Genomic DNA, 20,720 nt, shown 5'->3' on the forward strand with positions numbered 1-20,720 from the left:
ACTTGTCCCCAGGTCTGGATCTCAACAAATGCTCAGGATGACTCAGAACACCTCGTCACGGCAAACAGCTAGGGACCCTTCAGACCACGGTCCCAACTACATGCCCACTTAGACCCCTGTTGGCCAGAGACAGAAGACTGGGCATCAAAATGATGCCTGCAAATGCTCGAGACAACCCCAGGTGCAAGTTCACAACCAAATCCTCAAGTTCATTCACCAGTCACGTCTAGGAGGTGCCTGACGGGGCGCCCACCAACTCACCATCGAATCCGGTTCGTCACAGATATCGGGAGTCTGCCCTTTCTATTCCAAGAGCTGCATTTCAGGGTAAAAAATAACCAGTGAGGTCTTCTTCATGGAACTCCAACTAATGAATGCAGGAATGATGGGACATCCCTTTTGCAGCACCTCCTGTCCGTAGCGCCCCTAATGACGTTCACCAGGGGTCGCCAAACCCAAGCGGAGGAAGGTCGATGGGAGAAAACCCTGAATGGCTGCTTAGTGTGACCGCAGAACCCAGAGGTCTCCCTCTCAACCCCCGGGCGCGGGTACCAGTTTACAGAACCAGGTACCAGGCTGCAGAAATGAGTTCAAGGAAACCACAAGTGTGCGAGAAACCCAAACGAGAATGTGGTCACTCCTGCAGGACAAATATCCCAGTTTTCTTCAACTAATCAAATGTCCCATGGGGCGCAGGTGGGACTGAAACAGGCTTGAGTCCTATGAACGGAACGGATGAGTGTGTCTAGTTTGGTTGGGGGCATCCGGATTCCAGCTCGAGGACTGCGGGCAGGCGTTTCTGAGAGCCGGCGCGGGGCCGTGAGAAACCCTGTCCGTCTGGCCAGGCGCCCCTGGAGAGCCCCCCACCCCCACCATGTGAGATGTACACTCAAGCGAGTGTTCGAGGGATGAAATTTTAAATCCCGTCAGAGACTATCAATGCTCGGGGGAGGGGGGGGGTGTGGCAGAAAGACACAAAACATCGCAGCCGAAGATGAGGGTGGTCACGCTGCTGATCTCGCCACTATCATGTGTTTTTACAATTGCATTTATAAAAAGTTAAATGAGAGCCCTGGCTGGCGTAGCTCAGTGGACTTGAGCGTGGGCTGTGAACCAAAGTGTCGCAGGTTTGATTCCCAGTCAGGGCACCTGCCTGGGTTGCAGGCCATGACCCCCAGCAACCGCACATTCATATTTCTCTTTCTCCCTCCCTTCCCTCTCTAAAAATAAATAAATAAAGTCTTTAAAAAAAAAGTTAAATGAAACAAAATCAGAAGTCAGGGACGCAATAAAGACCAAAACTCAAGACTGCAAAACACCAAATCTATATTTACATCCACATATAATAACATAACTTTAAGCTGAAATATATCATAAATAAAACAGGTAATGTCTACTGTTTGACAACTTAAGTATCAACAATTAAAATAAATCAAACTGGAATGAAATAAATACATAAACAAAAATCCAACAGATTGTACCTCTATTATATGTACTGTTGTCTCCAAGGAAAAAAAAAACATACAAAACCAGTAGTATCCCAATAGTTAATACTGATGGGCAAAAAAAAAAAAAGATTTGGAATACAAGGGCTGTGAAAAATTAAAAAAAAAAAACTGGTATTTTTACGCTTTCAGAAATGTGGTTAGAAAGGAGAAATACGAAAACCCCAATAATTTCAGCACAGCACAAACCGACTTGTTTTGAAATAGATTTGGTGATTTTTTTTTTTAAATACAGGTTTACATTCCAGCCCTCCATTAAGCTGCACCCCCTTCAAAGATGAACACCCGGAGTCGGGGCGCGCTTCCAGTAACACTCATCGGATGAGGCCACGATCAAGTCAATCATCTTTGCAAATGTGTTAATCTTCAAAAATAGGCTATAAAAGTGCAAAACTATGAAAACGAAAATCTAGATTATGTACATATGGCTCAGCTTGTGGACAGGAAGAAAGGTTAATAGTGTACACTCTCCTGATACAAAGCACTTCATTGCAAGGCTAGCAGATTGATCTCCAGTTAGGCCTCCCTGTCACGGGAGTTAAGACTTCACGATCAACTTTGCTTCATGTTGCATAATGAAAATAAACAAACAAAAAAAAATCAGGATTCTTTCAGTACTTTACCCTTAGGACATGAAAACATCAACAGTGCAAATTTTATTTTTGAAAACAGTTTCTTAATAAAACATTTTGTAGTTGCTAAACCCAGGGACTGCTGAAGAAACTCCGCTAGGGACTGCAAATTAAGGGAACAGAAAAGTTTAAAACATCTACTAGGCCAACTGGTGGCCACTCTCTCTAAAACCCCAATTGCATGTGTACTGAGAAAATGCTGCTGCTTTAAAACCAAAAACGGGAAGGCAGCCGAGGTCTGGAGACGGGCCCTCGCTCCCGGTCATCGCCACCAGAGGGCGCCACCAGCAGTTCTCCTTCAGAACCGGCGCGTCTCCGTCCTCCGCCCGCCGGGGACCCCGGTGCAGACACAGCGAGACCTCCAAATACAAACCTACAATTACCCCACAACTTTCATTTCCATGAAAATTGCTTCCAATATCTGTACATCACATGTATAATTTAGCGTTTATAGTTTTTATCTACTAATTTAGACGAGTGTCCAAAACACTGCATTTTCCAACAAAAGTGATTAATTTGATAGGAAACTCTATTCAGTAGCTCCACATACAATCTGGTCCGTTTACTGGGCAGCTGGCTGCTCTATCTACAGAGGAAATGAGTCTCTGTAGACGCGTGCACCTAACGCCCGCCGCCCGCCGGCCCCCTCCGGAAGCGCCGGAGCGAGGGCGCCCTCTGCCGGCGGCGACGCCTGCAACGGGAGGGCGCCGCGCTCAGGGCGGCTGACCTGGGCATGCGCAGCTCTCAGCCACAGGGGCCGCTGCCTCCAGTAACGATTTTTAAGACGACAGACTGTGGATGATTTAACATAATACAAAATCATCAAGAAATTATTTTAAAACGTACAATTTAAACGAAAGAGCACAAATAGCAAGAAACCGCTCAAAGTGATGAGCTACATGAGAAAAAGAATACACAGGGTATTTGAGCAAGCAGGTACAACTTATCTATTTACAGGTTTTTACCTGAGGTGCAAGCATTATATACTTTCTCCCCGCCCCACCCCCATCCCAAAGGATTCTTTTCAGCAGCGCTCAAGTATGCAAAAACTCCACTTATTTGGTCAATTCTAAAAAAAATATTATTCAGGGACAAAATAGAGATCTCCGGTCTCCATCGTGTACAGCCCCACGGCTCCGACGACAGTCTTTATTGCTATTTGGTACGAGAGTGGACGGGACGTCGCACGCTGTAGTGTTCCCGAGTCTATGTACAGTACAATCAGTCGATCACAGCTTCTTTCAGTAGCTCTCACCGCCGGCTTCTCAGAGGATGGACTGACTTCACTTCACGTAGAGTACACACGTCCATCGTCGAGACCTAGGGTGAACACAGTTTAAAAAGTGATTAAGGAGGCCCTGACTGGTGCAGCTCAGTGGATTGAGCTCCGGCTGCGAACCAAAGTATCACGGGTTCAATTCCCAGTCAGGGCACATGCCTGGGTTGCAGGCCATGACCCCCAGCAACCGCACATTCATGTTTCTCTATCTCTCTCCCTTCCCTCTCTAAAAAGAAATAAAATCTTTAAAAAAAAATTTTTAAAGTGATTAAGGTAAAACTAAAGACAATCTTTTAAAAGTGTTAAGCCCTGGCCAGGCACCTCGGTCAGAGCATCGTTCTGAGTCCCCAGGGTGGCAGGCCACACCCTCGTCAGGACACGTTAAGAAGCGGCCAATGAACACCTAATTAAGTGGAACCACAAACTGGCATTTTACAGGTGCCCGCCTGCCCTCCCTCCTTCACTTCTCCCTAACGCTGAATAAAGAATTTTCTAAAAATTGAGGTGTACGACACGGACAGAGCTGCAGAGCGGCCTGCAGTGCGTCCCACGTGAGCCTGAGTCCCGCAGCCGAGTGCCCAGAGACCAGACAGCGACGGTGTCGCACTACTGAAACGGTTACAGGGACCTGACTGCGACTTAAGGAAGACAAGCAACCAAGAACCAGAGCCCACACCAGTTACACTAAGTCTGCAAAGCCAGCTGCCACCTCCAAGGAGCTCTGCGAGTCTACACCTTGTAAGAGGGGAGCGTGTGGCACAGACCAGGAGTGGGTAACAAACGACTCGGAATAACCTCCGGCCGGGAAAGGGAGGTGCACAAAGTGTCTGCAACATGACACACTCGGCTGACACCGACCGCGGTATTCCCGCAACGGGCTAGGCGCCGAGCTCGGCTGGCGGTGGGAGCCGGGCGGAACGGACACGAGCCACACGGAAGTTCAGGGCAGCACAGGGGAAGGAGCCGGGGGCCCCCTGCAAACGCTGGCAGAGACGGCCCGTGGGCTGGTGCTGGAGGATCAGGAAGGGGCCTCACCAAGAGGGCGCAGGAAGGACATTCCGGGGAGCGGGGAACGCAGGCGGGGAAGCCCAGAGGCCCGGGGTGTCGCTGACAGGTTGTGACGCACAGGCAAGTGGCCTGTGAGCAGTAACCCGCTCCTCCTAGTCCATGAACAGTGTTCCTGTCCCGTGCAGAGTGGGTTTATCCCACTCCTGTGACACCACTCCTGTGACACCACCACTTCGCCCACCCGCACGGGACAAGAATGCACACCTGCAGCAGCTGGCGGGCCCCCAGGTGACCCCGGGGACAAAAGGTCATGGCCAGGCACCAATAAAATCCACCTGACGCAAAAAAGCAGCGAACACAATTTGCCAAAAATGCCTGACATACTGCCCCCTGCTGGAAGAAGGATGAAAGAGGCCATGTTCATAAAACATTCAGTGCAGAACAAAACAAATGCTTACTACATTTTACATTTCAGTTGCTATCTTACGGTTTCTGGCCTGAGCACTCTAAGTTTCAATCAAAACACCTTAAAAAATCAAAATTAAAGTTAAAAGCAATTTTACATTCTACTGAGCACGATAGATGGCTTATTTTCAATTAAATCAAATCACTACATGGTATACACGCTCACCTTTCTTCCCCAAATAGGAAATCAAGTTTTTTTGTCATTTGGTCGATAATGTGCACTCCCAATAAAACTCTCGTAGTTTCTCTTCTGCAGCATGCTGCTCGATAAGTGTTGATACGACACAGGCCTTTTTCCTAACCGGGGGAAAAAGAAAAGTGTGAAAGGGCACTTAGCATTCAGTCCAAGCAGCCGGGTGAGCTGTGGGGGGGCGGTCAGAGGCCCGTCTTCCGCACCCCCGACCTGACAAGAGCACGGTCAGAGCGCCCCGGTCGCCTGCACGTGTGGTCCGATTAGCGCTGCCGCGTTTTTGAGTGCCAGGGAGACATCTGTCACCGCAGCACCTTAACTTACCCAAGTTAAGGCTATCTAAGCACGGGGCTGCCACAGGACGAGTTAAAAAGCTAAAGGAATTGGGCAGCATAATATACTTCAACCCCACACCCCGCGTGCGGAGAGAACACCACTGGTTTTCAAAAAGGACTTCACTTGCAACATGGTCTCTTCTCACCTGGTGAAGACAAAGTTTTGACTCGAGCCCATCTTATACACTGAGGGGAAAACGAGTACTTTTAATCAAAAACCAAGAGAAATTACTACTTCACTGTGGTTTTTCAAGGCACTGCACTGCTAAGAGCAACTGTTAATCAATTTGCTATCTGCACCAGATCAGCAGGTGCCAGGCCGCCCCCGGGGGAGACCTGGAGACAGGCCCGGCGCCACGAGGGATTGGGGGTCTGAAGCGAGCACGGCCGGGGGGCTCGGTGGGGTCTGGCTCCGGGGCAGCACCGGCCGGGGCAGCACCGGCCGGCACAGCCCCATCCCAGGCGGTGCGGTGGTCTGGTGCCGGGGGCCGAGCACGTCCACGGGCATAGCCCGGGGCCAGGCCCCTCTGCCAAGGGCAGCGACCTTGAGGAAGCGGGGCCTTCAAAAACGGTCCCACAGGGAACTCCAGAGCCGTCCAGGAGGCAACCACAGACATACTCGGGGGAGTGAGGGCACCCCGAAATTCACGAAGAACTTCACAAGGACTCAACAGGCCACACAACCCTAGCCAGTCCTGACAGCAAAACTGCTCAGAAGTGTGTTTAAGCAGCAGCCCGCACATGGTCAGCTCCGGACAGGCCAGGGTGCTGGTGGGATCTCCCGCCCGCCCCCAGCGTCCCCCCACCACACTTGTGGGACAGGGAGGGACCGCAGGCAATTCGAGGTTCCCTGTGCTCCTCTCTGCTCTAAAGGAGTAGGGAGCCCAGGAGCAGTGGTAACAGTGGGCAGAAGTTTCCCAGTTCTCAAATCCCAGGGCAGGCTGGGAGGGAGTGCTGGGCACCAGGGGGCCACGGTGGTAGGAGGCGACAGGCCTAAATGACACCTGACATTTCAGGGCAAGGAGAGGGTCAGACCACTGGTTCTCAAAACCATCTTTCTTATCATCACCCCAAGGGAGAAAAACTAGAGAAATTCAACACTCAGAAACAAGGCTGATCCTGGAGGACTGAGCTTTGGGGACCACGAAACCAGGGCCAATCTAGCATGCCCCACTGTCCCTCCTCCCACTCGCTCTGCACCCCGGGGCCCCTCCCCCAAGCACCCGAGGCTCCGAGCCGGGACGGGCGTAGGTACCTTCCAGCGCGGCGCCGGCCGCAGCCCCCGCGGGGGCGCACGTGTAGAGCGGTCCCGGGCCGCCGTAGGGCTTGTGCACGGTCAGCACGTTGGCAGAGTCGATCTCCCCCGAGGCCAGGAACCGCGGCCTGGGGGGCAGCACGGCTGCCGGCGGGCACGAGTACTCCTGGGGCAGCAGCGACGTGATCCCGCGGACCGCCTGGTACTTGGGCAGGTCGAGGCCCCTTCTGTAGTGAGGTCCGGGCTGCTCCACGTCCAGGGCCGCCGGCCCGGTTTTTGGCCGCTTGGGAAGCGGCTCTCCAAGCTCGGGGCCGGCGCCTCCCGCGCTGCGGCCGCCACAGAAGTAGTCTCTTCCCGGGGCCGCCCACGGGCCGTCGTGCTTCACGGCGAAGTCCGAGCCGTTGACGGCGCTGCTGCCCAGCGCCGGCTGGGACACGGACACTCCCGGGGCTTTGAACTTCGCCTCCAGCCTCTTCGTCTTCTCCAGGGCGGGAGACACTCCGCTTTTAGGAAACATCTCTGTTGGCTGCTGCCTGGCGGCCGGAGCCCCCTGCACCCCGACGCCGGACGGCGGCCTGTGCGACTTCAGGTTGCTGGGGGCTAAAGTGCTCGAGTCAGTCCCTGAGGTCAGCGGGGCTTTGCTCGGGCCTGGGGGGCCCGGCTTCCCCTTCTCCAGCAGCAGGGTCTTGGGCTGGGCCGGGAAGGCGGGCTTGGGCTTGGGCTTGGGGAAGCTGGACAGGGGCGGCACGTCCTTCCCCAGCAAGGCGGGCGGGCAGCCGGTGCGTCTGCTCCGAAGCCAAGACTTGCCCCTGCAGTTCTTGTGAGCGTCCGGGTTGTACTTATGCTCCAGCCGCTGGTGCATCATTAAAACTTCCGGGTAGAAGGTCTTGAAGGTACAGAACGGGCAGGTGATGCTAGGGATCAAACTCTTGCTCAGAGAAATGGCCGGGCAGCTGTGGAGCGGCCCGAGGGATAAATTTAAAGGTTTGTCCTGACAGTCCACGCTTGGCTTGCCGCTGCTGTCCGCTGCCACCTCCAGCTTCACGGCCCCGGCGCTCCGGGCGGCGGGGGCGTCTGGGCGAGGAAGAGGAGGGATGCCCCCCTCTGTTCTGCAGAGCAGGCTACCGGCCTGGGGTTCGACGGCCGGCCTCTTCTTCAACGCTTCCAAATGAGCAGGCATGGGGTTTTTGCTCATTTTGTCAGCGTTGTCTTCGGTTGCATTTTTACTGAAATCCTGAGTATCTTTGTGTACTGGCGAGAGGACAGCGCTGCCCAGGACACTCTGAAAGGCAGGGGCCATCCCCTTAAGTTGCTTGGCAGGTGGGCTGCCTTTAACATCTTTGGCACCATCGAAAAATCTTTTCAAATTTTTGGTTTGCGCACTGTCAGCGGCGAGTAGTGCATCTTCGGCCTCCTGGCTTTTCCCGTCACTCTTGACCTCGGCGGCCGCGTCGACCTGCTTATCTTTGTGATGTCTCTCCAAGTGGTACCGCAGCGAGGTCTTCTGGGCCGCAGCGTAGTCACAGAATTCACATTTGTATGGTTTTTCCCCTAAAACGAGATGTCACCATATTACAGAGGTTTATAAAAAGCACCAGAAGAGAGAGACCTTTGGAAACCAGGAGACTCTAACACAGACACAGGGTCCTCCCCCCACCCGCACCTGCTAACCGGCCTCCACGCCCGGGAGCCTCCTTGTGACCTTTTACCTCGCTGACTCTACTGAGTATCTGAACATGGGATACATGTCTTTAATTAAAGAGAAAAACAAAAAAGCAACCAGCAACACTCTCAACTTCTTTAATCTTCATAGTTTCCCTGTGGGAGTGACTATTACCCCACCTTTAAAGCTCAGAGAAGGGGCTCAGAAAGCTAAAGTAACCTGCCTTAGGCTGCACAGCTGGCGAGGGGCAGAGACCAAACCCAGCGCACGCAGCCTCCCAAACCACCGTTCCAGCTGCTCTGCGATCTACAGAGCAGACCCCAGCCCGGCGGGTGCATCTCTGTGGGCTGAGCACTGGCCTGCGGACCCAAAGGCCTCCAGTTCGATTCCCAGACAGGGCACGTGCCCAGGTTGCGGGCCAGGTCCCCAGTGACCTATGGGCGTATGGGACTCAGCAACCGACCAATGTTTCTCTCCCTCTTTCTCCCTCCCTTCTCCTCTCTCTAAAAATAACCCAAAATCTAAAAAATAAAAGACTATGGAATATATTCCCACTTCATTCTAAACCGTTAACAATACAGGGCAACTGTGGCATCAGAAGACGCCCACTGGAGAGTGCTGGAAGTGGGAGGCTGTGGCCATCGGAAACTGCCGGGGAAACTAACCCCGACACAGGCACAGCTCCGGGCACGGCGCCGCTCAGCACTGAGACGGCTGCTGCCGCCTGCGCCCTGCAGGCCCATCCTCACGCGAGTCCAGGGCCCGCCGGGCCACCTGAACAAGCAACACAAAAATCACAGGCCACGACGACGTCATCCTCTTCACTAAAACACCCGTAAGCTCCTTACCTGTGTGCGTTCTGAGATGAATATTGAGGTAATAATTGGAACGGAAGAACTTCCCACAGTAACTACATTCTCTTGAGGACGTGAGATGCTTTATCTTGCCTCCATCGTCGTTTTTATCTTAAAGAAGAAACACAAGGATGTAAGAAGACGACTCAAGCACACGAATAAGCCAAGGTGACACATGTTCATGGTAAAAAGTACAAAACAGTGTTCACACCGGTGCCGGGTACGAACACGCCAGGCATTCTTCTGCGGCTGTCTGAAGTTCCGTAACACGTGTGTGTGTGTGTGTGTGTGTGTGTGTGTTTCGTCTGGGGCGGCCTTGGGCTGCAGCCGAGGCCACTGCTAAGGACCGCGCTGCGCACTCTGCATCACTGAAACGTGGGTCAAGACGACAGCACAGGCCGCCCGCTCTGCCGACGTGGCCGACCCAAGCGGGGCCCGGCCCGGCCCACGGGAGCTGGACCCACACAGACGGGCTGCAATAAGCGGCTTCTGCAGAGCAGGCCCTCCGGAGAGCTGAGCCCGTATCAACGGCCAACTTGCCCAACCTCGGGGGGAGAGTCAGCTTTTCATCCCATGGCTGGGCGAGTGACCACTAGAGGGAAGCAAGCACAACTTCATGCTCCCAGGAGGGGCCAGGCGTGGGCAAACGCCGAGGGCTGACTGTCAACACACAGCCACGCGGCCACTCTGGAGGGCAGGCGGTGTTATCCACAGCGCTCACGTGGCCGAAATGTATCTGACAAACCAAAACCTGCCCTCGAACCGCAATGCATTGAACTTAAAACTTCGATCCTGGCAGGGTGATCGAGACAGTGCCAGAGCAAAGGTCCCCTGGGGACACTCACTACAGGGTGGCTGCACGTCACAGAAGCCAACGAGAGAGGCTGAGGTTCAAATACCCGCTGCCCCAAAATGCACATTTAAGTTTTAGATGAAATGCCTCTTTTTTTTTTAAGGTTTTATTTATTTATTTTTAGAGAGGGAATGCAGGGAGATAAGAGAGAGAGAGAGAGAAACATCAATGTGCAGTTGCTGGGGGTTATGGCCTGCAACCCAGGCATGTACCCTGGCTGGAAATCAAACCTGCGACACTTTGGTTTGCAGCCCACGCTCAATCCACTGAGATACACCAGCCAGGGAGAAATGCCTCTTCTTGTGGTTCACTTTATGCATGTTACAATGTGACGAGGTGAGACACTTCTTAAAATTCAGCACAACTAAACTGGTCACTTTGCCTTGAAAAAGTTATTTCCAACTAAAAGGCCACTCCCCTGTTCCCTTCAAATTTCACATTCTAGATGACTCAGGGCTCACTAATTTGTTAATAACAACACGGCTTACAAGCGCCCCTCGGTACATGAAGACAGGAGTGTGCAACCTGCCCCCCCGGGGAAACGCACCCCCCTAGCCCTCTGACACGGCTGAGCACGCGGAAGTGGCAGAGACGGCCCTTGATCCGAAAGGTGCCGTGAGGACGTTAAAAACAGGTTATCCCATGAACAACTCTCAGTAACCCCATTTATAAAAGCTGGAGACCTTTTTTAAACAATTTACTTTGGTTTTTGATCATCTTGAAAATAAATCTAAAGAAATCCAGGTTGACGGTAGATTGTAATGAGGTAAACCTAGACCAGAAGACACCAGAACAGCAGGCGGGGCGGGAGCAGACCCACAGGTGCTCCCGTGGAACAGCACAGCGAGCGAGCGACAGCACAACTGTGAGCCTGCTCCTGCCCCGCCTGGGGGGACCCAGGGAAAGGGACCCCCTGAGCAGAGAGACGCCCCCCAGCCGCGTGTGCAGCGGGGCTCCCACCTCATCGCCACGGCCCACTGCCAACCGTGCGTCGGGATTTATGGCGTGTTGCATCACGTCCAAAAAGTTGCGCAACGCCTTTGTTTTATCAGAGAGGACGTGAAATGCCCACGTCTACCGGCTCCTGCCCGTCTTACAGCAGCACCTCCGACCTGCCAGAGCTGTCCTGTCCTGTGAAGACCTGGGCTTCTATCAGCAGGCTGCCACAATCACCCCGGGGCAGGAGACCGGGATAAAGCCGATGAACCCGTTTTGCAAACAGGGAAATCAGGGCGAAGAAAGGTGAGGCAACTCGTCCTGGGCCACAGAACCACGCAGCGGCGGAACCAGACCAGACCCAGGTCGTGGCGCTCCCGGCTGCCGTGGGCACGCTACCTGCCTGCCGACTGGGCCCAGGGCTCCCGCCCGACCCCTCTGCCCACGCCCCTTGCTGGCAGGACACGACCGGCCGCACCATTTCTCTCAGGGCACTGGCGTCCCCGGGGCCTGAAGGCTTCCCTGAGACCACATGGCCTGAGCAGCACTGACCCGGCGAGGAACACCGAGACCAGAGGTCTGGGCTGAAAGCTCTTTATGACGTCACCGAGACACCGGAGTGGGTTTCCTGGACTTCTGAAAACTGAAGGTGGTATTTCTCCAAGCGCTAAGTCTCTGGTGTCCCAGGAAACTCGAAATTCTCTGAATAAATACTTGATATAAAAACCACGGCTCACGCCCTGGCTGGCGTAGCTCAGTGGACTGAGCGCAGGCTGCAAACCAAAGTGTCGCACGTTCGATTCCCAGTCAGGGCACATGCCTAGGCCATGACCCCCAGCAACTGCACATTGATGTTTCTCTTTCTCCCCCTCCCTTTCCCTCTCTCAAAAAATAAATAAATAAAATCTCTTTGAAAACGTGGGGACTGAGCCCTGGCTGGCGTAGCTCAGTGGACTGAACGGGGGCTGCAAACCAAAGTGTCACAGGTTCGATTCCCAGCCAGGGCACATGCCTGGGTTGCAGGCCATAACCCCCAGCAACCGCACATTGATGTTTCTCTCTCTATCTCCCTCCCTTCCCTCTCTAGAAGTAAATAAATAAAATCTTAAAAAAAAAAACAAAAACAAAAAACAAACCACAGCTCGCACACCCACCGCATGATCAGAAAGAGCGTGGGCCCGAGTTCAGCATATTCTCTGGTCAAACTCATCTTGGGTGTCACGCCCAGAGCTCTCAGAGACAGCCACACGGTCAAGTTACAACAAAAGGCAGCCTTTGTTTTAACCAAAAACACTTTTCTAAATAATAATGTTTTTCTAAAACTAACTCATGTTCTCATTATCCACTTGTGGGGATTTTCAAACTCTTTTCAAAGCAGCAGAACCCCTTATTCCAAAAATACCTGACCACGCATGTGAGCGGTTCTGGGTGAAGTGAGGGTGGCAACCCTCCCACCGGGGGCGGGGGCAGGGGGGCCCCCGAGGTCCTCTGCCCTGGACAGTGCCCACTGGGACTGCAGAAGCATCACCACCCAGGCCTCCATGGCAGCTTCCATTCCCTATAAATGTCACTAACACAATAAAAATCACACAGCAAATGGGAGCTCTCAGAAACATCTCTGTTGTGCCCACGTTCCCTGCACTCTGAGGACAACTCGTGTCTGTGAGCTAACTGTGAATGAATGCCAGCCCCAGACACGAAGGCCAGGGCACCCGGCAGAACCGAAGGGCGTCTCCAACAGTAGCAGCCTCTCTCTGGTTCGCCACCATTCCTAGCCCTTGTGTCACCACTACAAATCCACCTGCAACGAACACAAGCAAGCAGGGCCTCGATGCACAGGGCCGTCCACTGCGTGGAGGAGTAACGTATTTCCATAGGTAAGGTCAAGGATGCAGAAAACACTGAAGCAAAGGCCAGTGTCTCGACCCTGGTGCTGCTGACACCGGGGCCTTCCTCTGCTGCGGGCCGTCCTGTGCATCGTGGCACGTCTAGGGACATCCCGGCCTCCCCTCGCTGGGCCAGCAGCGCAGAGCCCCACGCAGCCGTGACAACCAAAAACGTCTGCAGACACTGCCAGGTGCCCCCCGGGGGCAAAACCACCACTTACCCGGAAGTGCTGCTTTAGGCTGATGCACGAATTAAAATAACATGTGTCTTTGTTGGCAAAATACAGAATCCCAGAATTTTCAGAACAGGAAAAGACCCTGGCAGATGGATAGGCCTTTCGACTCAGCCCAGAGGGGGGCACGTGACTTACGGACAGGGAGGTACCCCAACGGCCTGGACCCCGAGCCCCCGGGCCCTCGAGGGGCCGGCACTCACCCGCGTGCAGTCCTTCGGGGAGCCCGTCCTCGGACCCGTCCTCGGAGCCGCCGTCGCGGTCCCCGGCCCCGTGCTCGTCCAGGGTGCCGGTGAGGTCTGGGGAGCACGTCCGCAGCTGCCTCCCGTCCGCGGCCATGGTCGGCGACTCCGCGTCCACCCTCCGGTCCTTCTTGTGGACCCTGGAGTGCAGCACCAGCTGGTGGTAGGTCCGGAAAGCCTTGCCGCACTCGGAGCAATGCGTGGGCTTCTCCTTGCTGCTGGGCAGCTTGGGGTCCGAGTCCCCGGAAGGCACTTCGCCGTTGGCGTGTCTGGGCTTCTCCTTGTCGTGCGCGAGGCCTGCGCAACCGCCCCTGCCCGTCCTGGACTTCCCGGAACCTTCGGGGTGGCTCTTGCCGGCACTCCAGATTTCTCCCAGCTCTTCCTTGTCCGAATCGTCGTTGTCGGTGCTCCCTTCCTGCCCGCGGTGCTCCTTCACCTCCCGGCAGACGGCGACCTTGCCCTTGGTGGCCAGCTGCCAGGCCTGGTAGGTGGTGAAGGGGTCGAGCTGCGGTATCCACCTGGCGGGCTGCGTCACGGTCTCGGGCCGCGCCGCGGGCCTCAGGTTCAGGAACCGCAGGAACTCCTCCCCGGGCGCCAGCGTCCCCGCCCGCTGAGCGTCCCCCGGAGCGCCGCTGCCGCCGGAGGCCGAGTCTTTGGTGTGCATCTTCCTGTGATCAATGAGGCTTTCTTTGTTTGGAAATAGGAAGCCACAAACCATGCAGATCTTGTAAGGAGAGGAGACGCTCTCGGCGGCCTGCTCCTGGACCACCTCGTTGATGGTGGCCGGGCCGTCGGCGCCCTGCTGCAGCTTGCCCTTGGCCCCCGACTTGCCGTTGTGCGTCCGCATGTGGTTCTTCAGGAACCAGGGCTCCTTGAACCTCCGTCCGCACACGTGGCACCCGTAGGTGAAAGAGTCCTTGTGTTTCTTCATGTGGACCTCCACGTCGAAAGCGGCTCTGAACGTCTGCCCACACACCTCACAGCTCAAGTCCTCGCTGTCTTTGCCGCCCTTGTCCTTGGGAGGCTCCGTGCGCACCCGGGTCTTATCCAGAGGGCTGAGGTACTCGGCCTCCACGCGCAGGACCGCGGGCTCGCAGAGGGTGGGCCGGTGCTGCGTCAAGACGTGTTTGTTGAGGTCTTCAGAGTGCGCGAAGGTCTGACTGCAGAACATGCAGTCCAAGGGCGTGTAGCCTTCGATCTGGATGACGCTCTTCTCCTGTGTGGCTCTGAAGGGGACGGCAGCGGCCCCCTTTACCGACACGGCGTCATCCAGCCCCACCTGGGTGCCGAGAGGACTGCCGATGACTTCCGGACCGTCCATGTACACCAAGAGGGACTGAGTCGGCATGGTCCCGCCGCTCCGGGCTGGGGACCAGGGAGGGTCCGGTCGGGGGTCTCTGGAGACGGAATAAGGCCACTTGTGAAACTCGTCACTCACACCCCCAGCAGCCCTGGGGCTTCCAAACTAGAGCAAGTGTCCGTTATAGAAGTTCCAAAGGAAGCGTATATTCCTCTGAACACCTTATCTTCAGAAGCCTTAGGGAGCTCAGCGATAGACAGTGTCACTGGCTCTTCCCACCAGCAAGGCAGGCTGACTCCCTGGTGCTTCGATTCAAATGTGAGTCAGCGAGAAGTGTTAGTTAGTTCTCTTTGTCTCCATTGACTGAGTCATCCAGTTGAGCAAGAAGAAGTCAATTCCAGCAACCTGGAGACAAGGAGCCGTCCGAAACCTGGAGGGGGAAAGACAGAAACGGTTGGCTCCAGACAGAGAAAGAGGGGCACCTGATTCAGCCCCTTCCCTTCTGACTTGATCCTGTGCCAGCCTGCGAAACATGCTTGTTAATTAAATCTAACCCCTCACCAACCGGTACACTCATGACATCACCAGGATTTCATCCAGTTAAGAAACTTAAAATATGGAGCTTTAATGGTTGAAATCAAAAATACAATGTTTCATAACAGAAACTGTTAAATTCAGATAAATGCCTTCCAAATGTCAGTGAAATGTACATCTGTATCTTTATAAAAAGCCTCTATAAACCTAGAGACTATAAGAACTATAAAACATAAGATGACAAAGAAGGCACTTTAGGTAAAATTGTAAAAGTCAGAGCTTCAGCCTGTCTTATATACAAACATACAAGAAACACACATGCCCAGAAGCACACCAGGCGAGTACACATACACAGGTCAACACCACAAAAAATGGGAGCCCTTCCTAAAATCCCTATTCAAGAAATACAGCCCTAGCTGGTGTGGCTCAATGGACTGAATACCAGCCTGCGAACAAAGGGTCACCAGTTTGATTCCCAGTCAGGGCAGATGCTTGGGTTGCAGGCCAGTTCCCCAGTAGGGGGCGCATGAGAGGCAACTACAAATGGTGTTTCTCTCCCACTCTTTCTCCTTCCCCTCTGTCTCTAAAAATAAATAAAATCTCTCTAAAAGAAAAAAGAAAAAAATACAGAACACCTGAGAGTGGTTGCTCATCTTGGCCAAGGGGAACCTTGATCAATTTTGGTTCACTGGATATTGTAAACCTCAGTGCACTGCCCAAATCCCAGTTTGCTTTTGACAACCCTCTGCCTTCAGCAAGCATCCAAGTAGGGCTTCCTCACCCACACAACAACACGGAAACACACGCGCAACACTCCCTGGTGGGTGTCCACATTCTCTGCAGAGCTGGCTCCGCACGCCCTAAGGTCTCTACATCCTGAAATCAGAAGAGGGTCCGCCGCTGGCACCCCCGCCTCACTCTGCACGGGAGGGCGAAGGGTGGACGCCCCGATTCCGCTCTGCAGGCTCTGATCTAGCAGCTCACATTCAAGCTCAGGGAAGAATCACCAGCAACCTCTCAAGCCAAACCCTCCACCTCCAGGGCAAGGACAGGAACTGTTCCAAGTATCCCAACTACTTTAACCGAAGTCAGTCAGTCAGTTCCACCCAGAGAAACAGAAAGACATGCAAACTACTCCCACCACAGGCAACTTTAAAGAACAAAAAAAAAAAGTTTACTTTCCTTCTCTCCACTTCCTCAAAGAGCAAGCTCAGAAGACCAGGAAACACTTCTTCACACTCACACAAGAGAAAATTTCACATTCCTTGTTATCTTCCACTTTGAAAAAACAATAAACTTCTCTAAATAAGACTGCAGATCAAAGTTTGGGGTAAACAAAGAGTGCACTGAAGTATTTCATGTTAGCTTCTTGGTCCTTTGTTGTATTCACAATGGAGGATAAACCCATGGGCTGACTACCAGCTCAGGAGGGATATGACAGAACATTCCAGAAGCCTGAGTTCCAGTCCTGCCTGAGTCACAACCTTAAAGTGGTCACCACCATACTACCTCAACTTAATGCAGGGAGACAGATTACAGGTCCACCTCAAGAGTTTCAAAAGTCTACAGTTCTGGGGGTTAGATCTACATTTATGGACAGATATACTCAAGAGTATTTAATGAACATACGAATCAAGACATTAAATGATGTTCGGCTATGTGGCTGATCATTTACTCGGTCGACAAACATTTACTGAATGCCGCTATCCCGGGTAATATTTTAACTGAGAAAATTAGCAGCACGTGTTCAAGGGGAAGGAAGCAGTCACCAAGCTGACACTCTCACTGGCCCACAGCTAACCGAGAACTAGAGAAACACCTCAGTGAGTTCACGTTAATTTCAGTGTCAATGAAGACTGTCCTTTTATGCGGTCTTTTCTGCTTTTGCTTCCAAAATACCCTTTTTAAAAAATGGAAGGGTGGCAATGGCAAATAATAGGGTTTTTTTTGTTTTTAATGTCCTAATTTGGCAAAAAACCAGTTAGTCTCCCATGTCAAAGCCTCAACATTCTCTTTCCCTTTTTAAAGAAATTTTTACTGGTCTGTGACATTTTTAAGTTTTGGGGAATTCCACTTTTCTGTAAATAATCTTTCCCCAAAAGACACAAGCCTCGACTCAATCTCCGGATTGGAACATGGCGTGGGCCCACCACCGTCCCTCCCCACCTGGGCCCTGGCAAAGGCCAGAGATGCAGCTCGCAAAGATGCTTTAGTTTCCATTTTTCTCTCTGAAATGTTAAGGATCTGGATTAAGCAAGGTATCACCAGCTTCTAACAGGAGACCGGAAGGACTGGGAAGGGAGGCAGTGCTACCATCTTTGCAGAAAGGGCTTTGGTTCTGCCTGGGAGGAAGGAAGGCAGAGCGAACAGGTGGAGGCCGAGGCCAGAGAGGCCTGGAGTGCAGCAGGTGGGGAGCCCACCCTCCCCGAGGAAACGGAGGCTCTTCTTCCTCTGGGGAAGCTTCTGAGGCAGACTCCCACTCGTTACCTTGGCCCAACTGTCAAGCGCTAGGCAACCTTGGGCATCGTAATCCTTACCATTCACCCATAAGACACCAAAACCCTGGGCCGCCCCTTTGAAGATCCTAGGAGCAGGGGTCCTGCAGGCCTTGTTCCCTCACTGCCCCCCATGCCTAAGAGGGGGTCCCGGGCACGGGGTCAGGCCCCCGACAAACACCTGGTGAGTGACGGACACACGCTACATCACCAGCATGCCTCTGGCCGCAGTCCCAACCATAGCTGATGCTGAATTTAACTTGCATGTTCAAACTGCCACGTGGCTGCGAACTCAATAAAAAAGCTTCCACATGCTATCTGTGGCTGCCATCTAATTACCATTCTCTGCCATTTCAAGTGTAATAAAAAAAAAATTAGCCATACCGTAAAACTGACCAGCACAAGCAATCACTTGGGCTTGGAACCACTCTTACGGACCCAATGAAACAAGAATGCGGGCCACGCTAGGGAAAGCTGTGATAGCAAACTCCCCGACTCTGGCCTCAGAACCAATGCGTAGACAAAACACTTCCGTACACCGTAAATCAGTATCATCACTTAAAACCAATCTGCTCAACAAAAATCTTTAGAGTGAAACAGAACTTAGGGAAAATAGACATTCGAACCTAATTCCTGTTAATAACCAACCACCATTTCCAACGGGCTGGAGCGTGGGCGCCAGGCCCCGGGCGTTCTGCACACGAGCACACGGACGCCCACAGAACACAGTGACCGCTGGGCAACTGTCTCTCTCCACAAAGGCCTGGAGGGGGAGGGGAGGGCGGCCTCACCCGACACCTACAGTCCAAATAAATGCTTTTAGTGTGCAGAAAAGTGAGCATTGTGAGCACACTAGGCTTACTGAAAGGGGCTTTGCAAAAATGCTTTTCAATGTTTAAAAATTTTTTTCAAAGTCTTTACTCAGGTAACACTGCTTAACCTCAGCCATACACTCCAAGGCACCTTAGACAAAAGGTTCTTCGTCATAACCTCCCATCCTGAGAGAACACTAGGGTTTAAATTATATTGTGGTTACTTAAGTATTTTTTTAAATTTACAATAGAATCTTTCAAAAAAGGTAGGAACCCTACTGCTATATATAACTGCCTGAAATAGAAGTCTGATGTTGTAAATCATTTCCTCCGTTTGCTTGTTTGTTAAGATACTCTGTGAATAAAGCTACTTTGAGTTCTGCCACTTCCTGCAGATGCTGAAATTAGCAAATATTGCGCATTACACCACGCTTAATGAAACACACAACGACTTGTGCTTAAGCACAACAAATCAGAGGCCAGGGCCACCGCGCTGACAAGCACTGTGACTCTTCGACAGCGTCCTCTGTGTGCACAGGACTAACTGCCACCCTCCCCAGGCAGCGCTGTGGTGCCGCAGCTGCTCAGGCCTCTTACGTTTCTTGATACGGAATATTCGTCACCATATTCGTTACCACGGGACAGAGCGGTAAGCCACTGATGGGCCTCAAAACTATCCACAGCACACAAGAATTCTACTCACAGCCAAGTAATCTGGAGTATCCAACAAAACTGCTAGGCTCTCCCTCCCTAGTTACTTAAGTGCCAATTAAATGATCATTAAAACATTCAACATAAACTGCTAGTCATTGACCAATTCATTTGCACCTTTAAACTGCAAAATTGTCTCCAAGATCTGGTTAGGAAACTGACGTTTTCAAAGCAGTTTCCCTTTCATATTTTACACATGCTATTTTCTCCCTTCATCTGACAAGGAAAGAGAACTCTACACAGAAATCTACAGTAGCAACCAACACCTGTAACTTGAAACCCTTCAACACCACTGCAAGGAAATCACCAAGGTCACACCTGTGAGAGCTAGGTGGTCAACCCAACTTTTCTAATGTAGCTGTGGAAAGATGTTTATAAAATGCAAGTGAAAGAAAGAAGATTAAAGTACTCCAAGTCGACAGTCAGCATTCCAACCTAAACTATTCAAAAGCAAACAACTGTTCAGAGGCAGTCTCATTTTCCTGAAATTGTATCCAGTGCCCAATTCTGAGTAGGACTAGAGGCCACAGGCAGTAGTGTTATAAAAATGTAATCACATTAGCATATTTGAATGTCATGATTAAAAACTGCCTGGTTCATTCCAAATTAATTAAGGTCAGTTAAAGGATCTTAATATGTACTTAAAGCACCATATTAGTTTTAGTTTCTGTATAATCACAATTCACAGATACTGTGGCCTGTAAACTGACTTTTAAAAATTTCACTGTGTCCTGAAAGAGAACTATAAGGGAAATGGATAATTAAAAAACAGAATTTTAATTAGGCAAGATTAAGCACTGCTATCAGTGAATTCCTATTATTATGACTTAACCAGTGCTACCTTAGCATTTTGAAAAGATTTTAGCATAACTACACCCAAGACAGGGAGTTCAGAGAACTAAAGAAATATACACTGTTTTAGCTTTACCTGTAATCTTTCACTGGACAAAGAAAACACTGTGTGTGTACATGTACACACACACACACACACACACACACACCTGTACACACAGAGGTGCACAGGTAACCGAGCAGCACGTCTCAGCACTGCCCACACTTCCACAACCCTCCCTCCACAGAGCCAAATGGCGGGTGTCCCTAACTGTACCCCAACTTAACTACCTTCAGACTGAACATAAATGGGGCAATGCCTTTTAAGGCATGAGAAGTGTCACCAGAGACATTTAAACACCCCCTCCCTGTCTCTGCAGAGAACCTACCCTACAGCCCTATGTCTGGCCCCTTCAAGTCACCTGTTTGCTTTCAAAATAAAGGGAAACAAGCCTCCTTTCAATGCATACATACAGTTTATGCTCAGTGGACTTACGTACTAAACGACAAAAGTATCCACTGATGAAGAACAAAAATACCTCTGATAGGAACAAACAAGTACTTTTCCTAATGTTGCTTCAAGAGCAAAACGTATCTGAGCTTTCAATCTCCTGGCCATGTAACTGCATTTTGAATGATTTTAAGTTCAACAAGGTTCTGACACTAGAAAGTAATGGCCACCAATACACGACACACCACAA

The 20,720-nt window shown here is 51.9% G+C and overlaps 1 protein-coding gene across 3 annotated transcripts in view; it reads right to left on the reverse strand.

The window, feature by feature from the left end:
- Nucleotides 1-1,309: 1,309 nt before the first annotated feature.
- Nucleotides 1,310-20,720, reverse strand: part of ZNF217 (zinc finger protein 217) — a 38,373-nt gene continuing 18,962 nt past the window's right edge. For all 3 annotated transcript variants that reach the window (XM_036009976.1, XM_036009975.1, XM_036009974.1), the window contains 5 exons: nt 13,298-15,066; nt 9,181-9,297; nt 6,670-8,220; nt 5,056-5,186; nt 1,310-3,457 (listed from right to left, as the gene is read on the reverse strand). In XM_036009976.1, the coding sequence (XP_035865869.1) occupies nt 5,077-5,186; nt 6,670-8,220; nt 9,181-9,297; nt 13,298-14,684 (3,165 nt within the window). In that variant the 5' untranslated portion in view covers nt 14,685-15,066 and the 3' untranslated portion in view covers nt 1,310-3,457; nt 5,056-5,076. The remainder of the gene's footprint in view (nt 3,458-5,055; nt 5,187-6,669; nt 8,221-9,180; nt 9,298-13,297; nt 15,067-20,720) is intronic.

This window comes from Phyllostomus discolor, chromosome 9, assembly GCF_004126475.2.
Source record: "Phyllostomus discolor isolate MPI-MPIP mPhyDis1 chromosome 9, mPhyDis1.pri.v3, whole genome shotgun sequence".
Lineage (NCBI taxonomy): Eukaryota > Metazoa > Chordata > Mammalia > Chiroptera > Phyllostomidae > Phyllostomus > Phyllostomus discolor.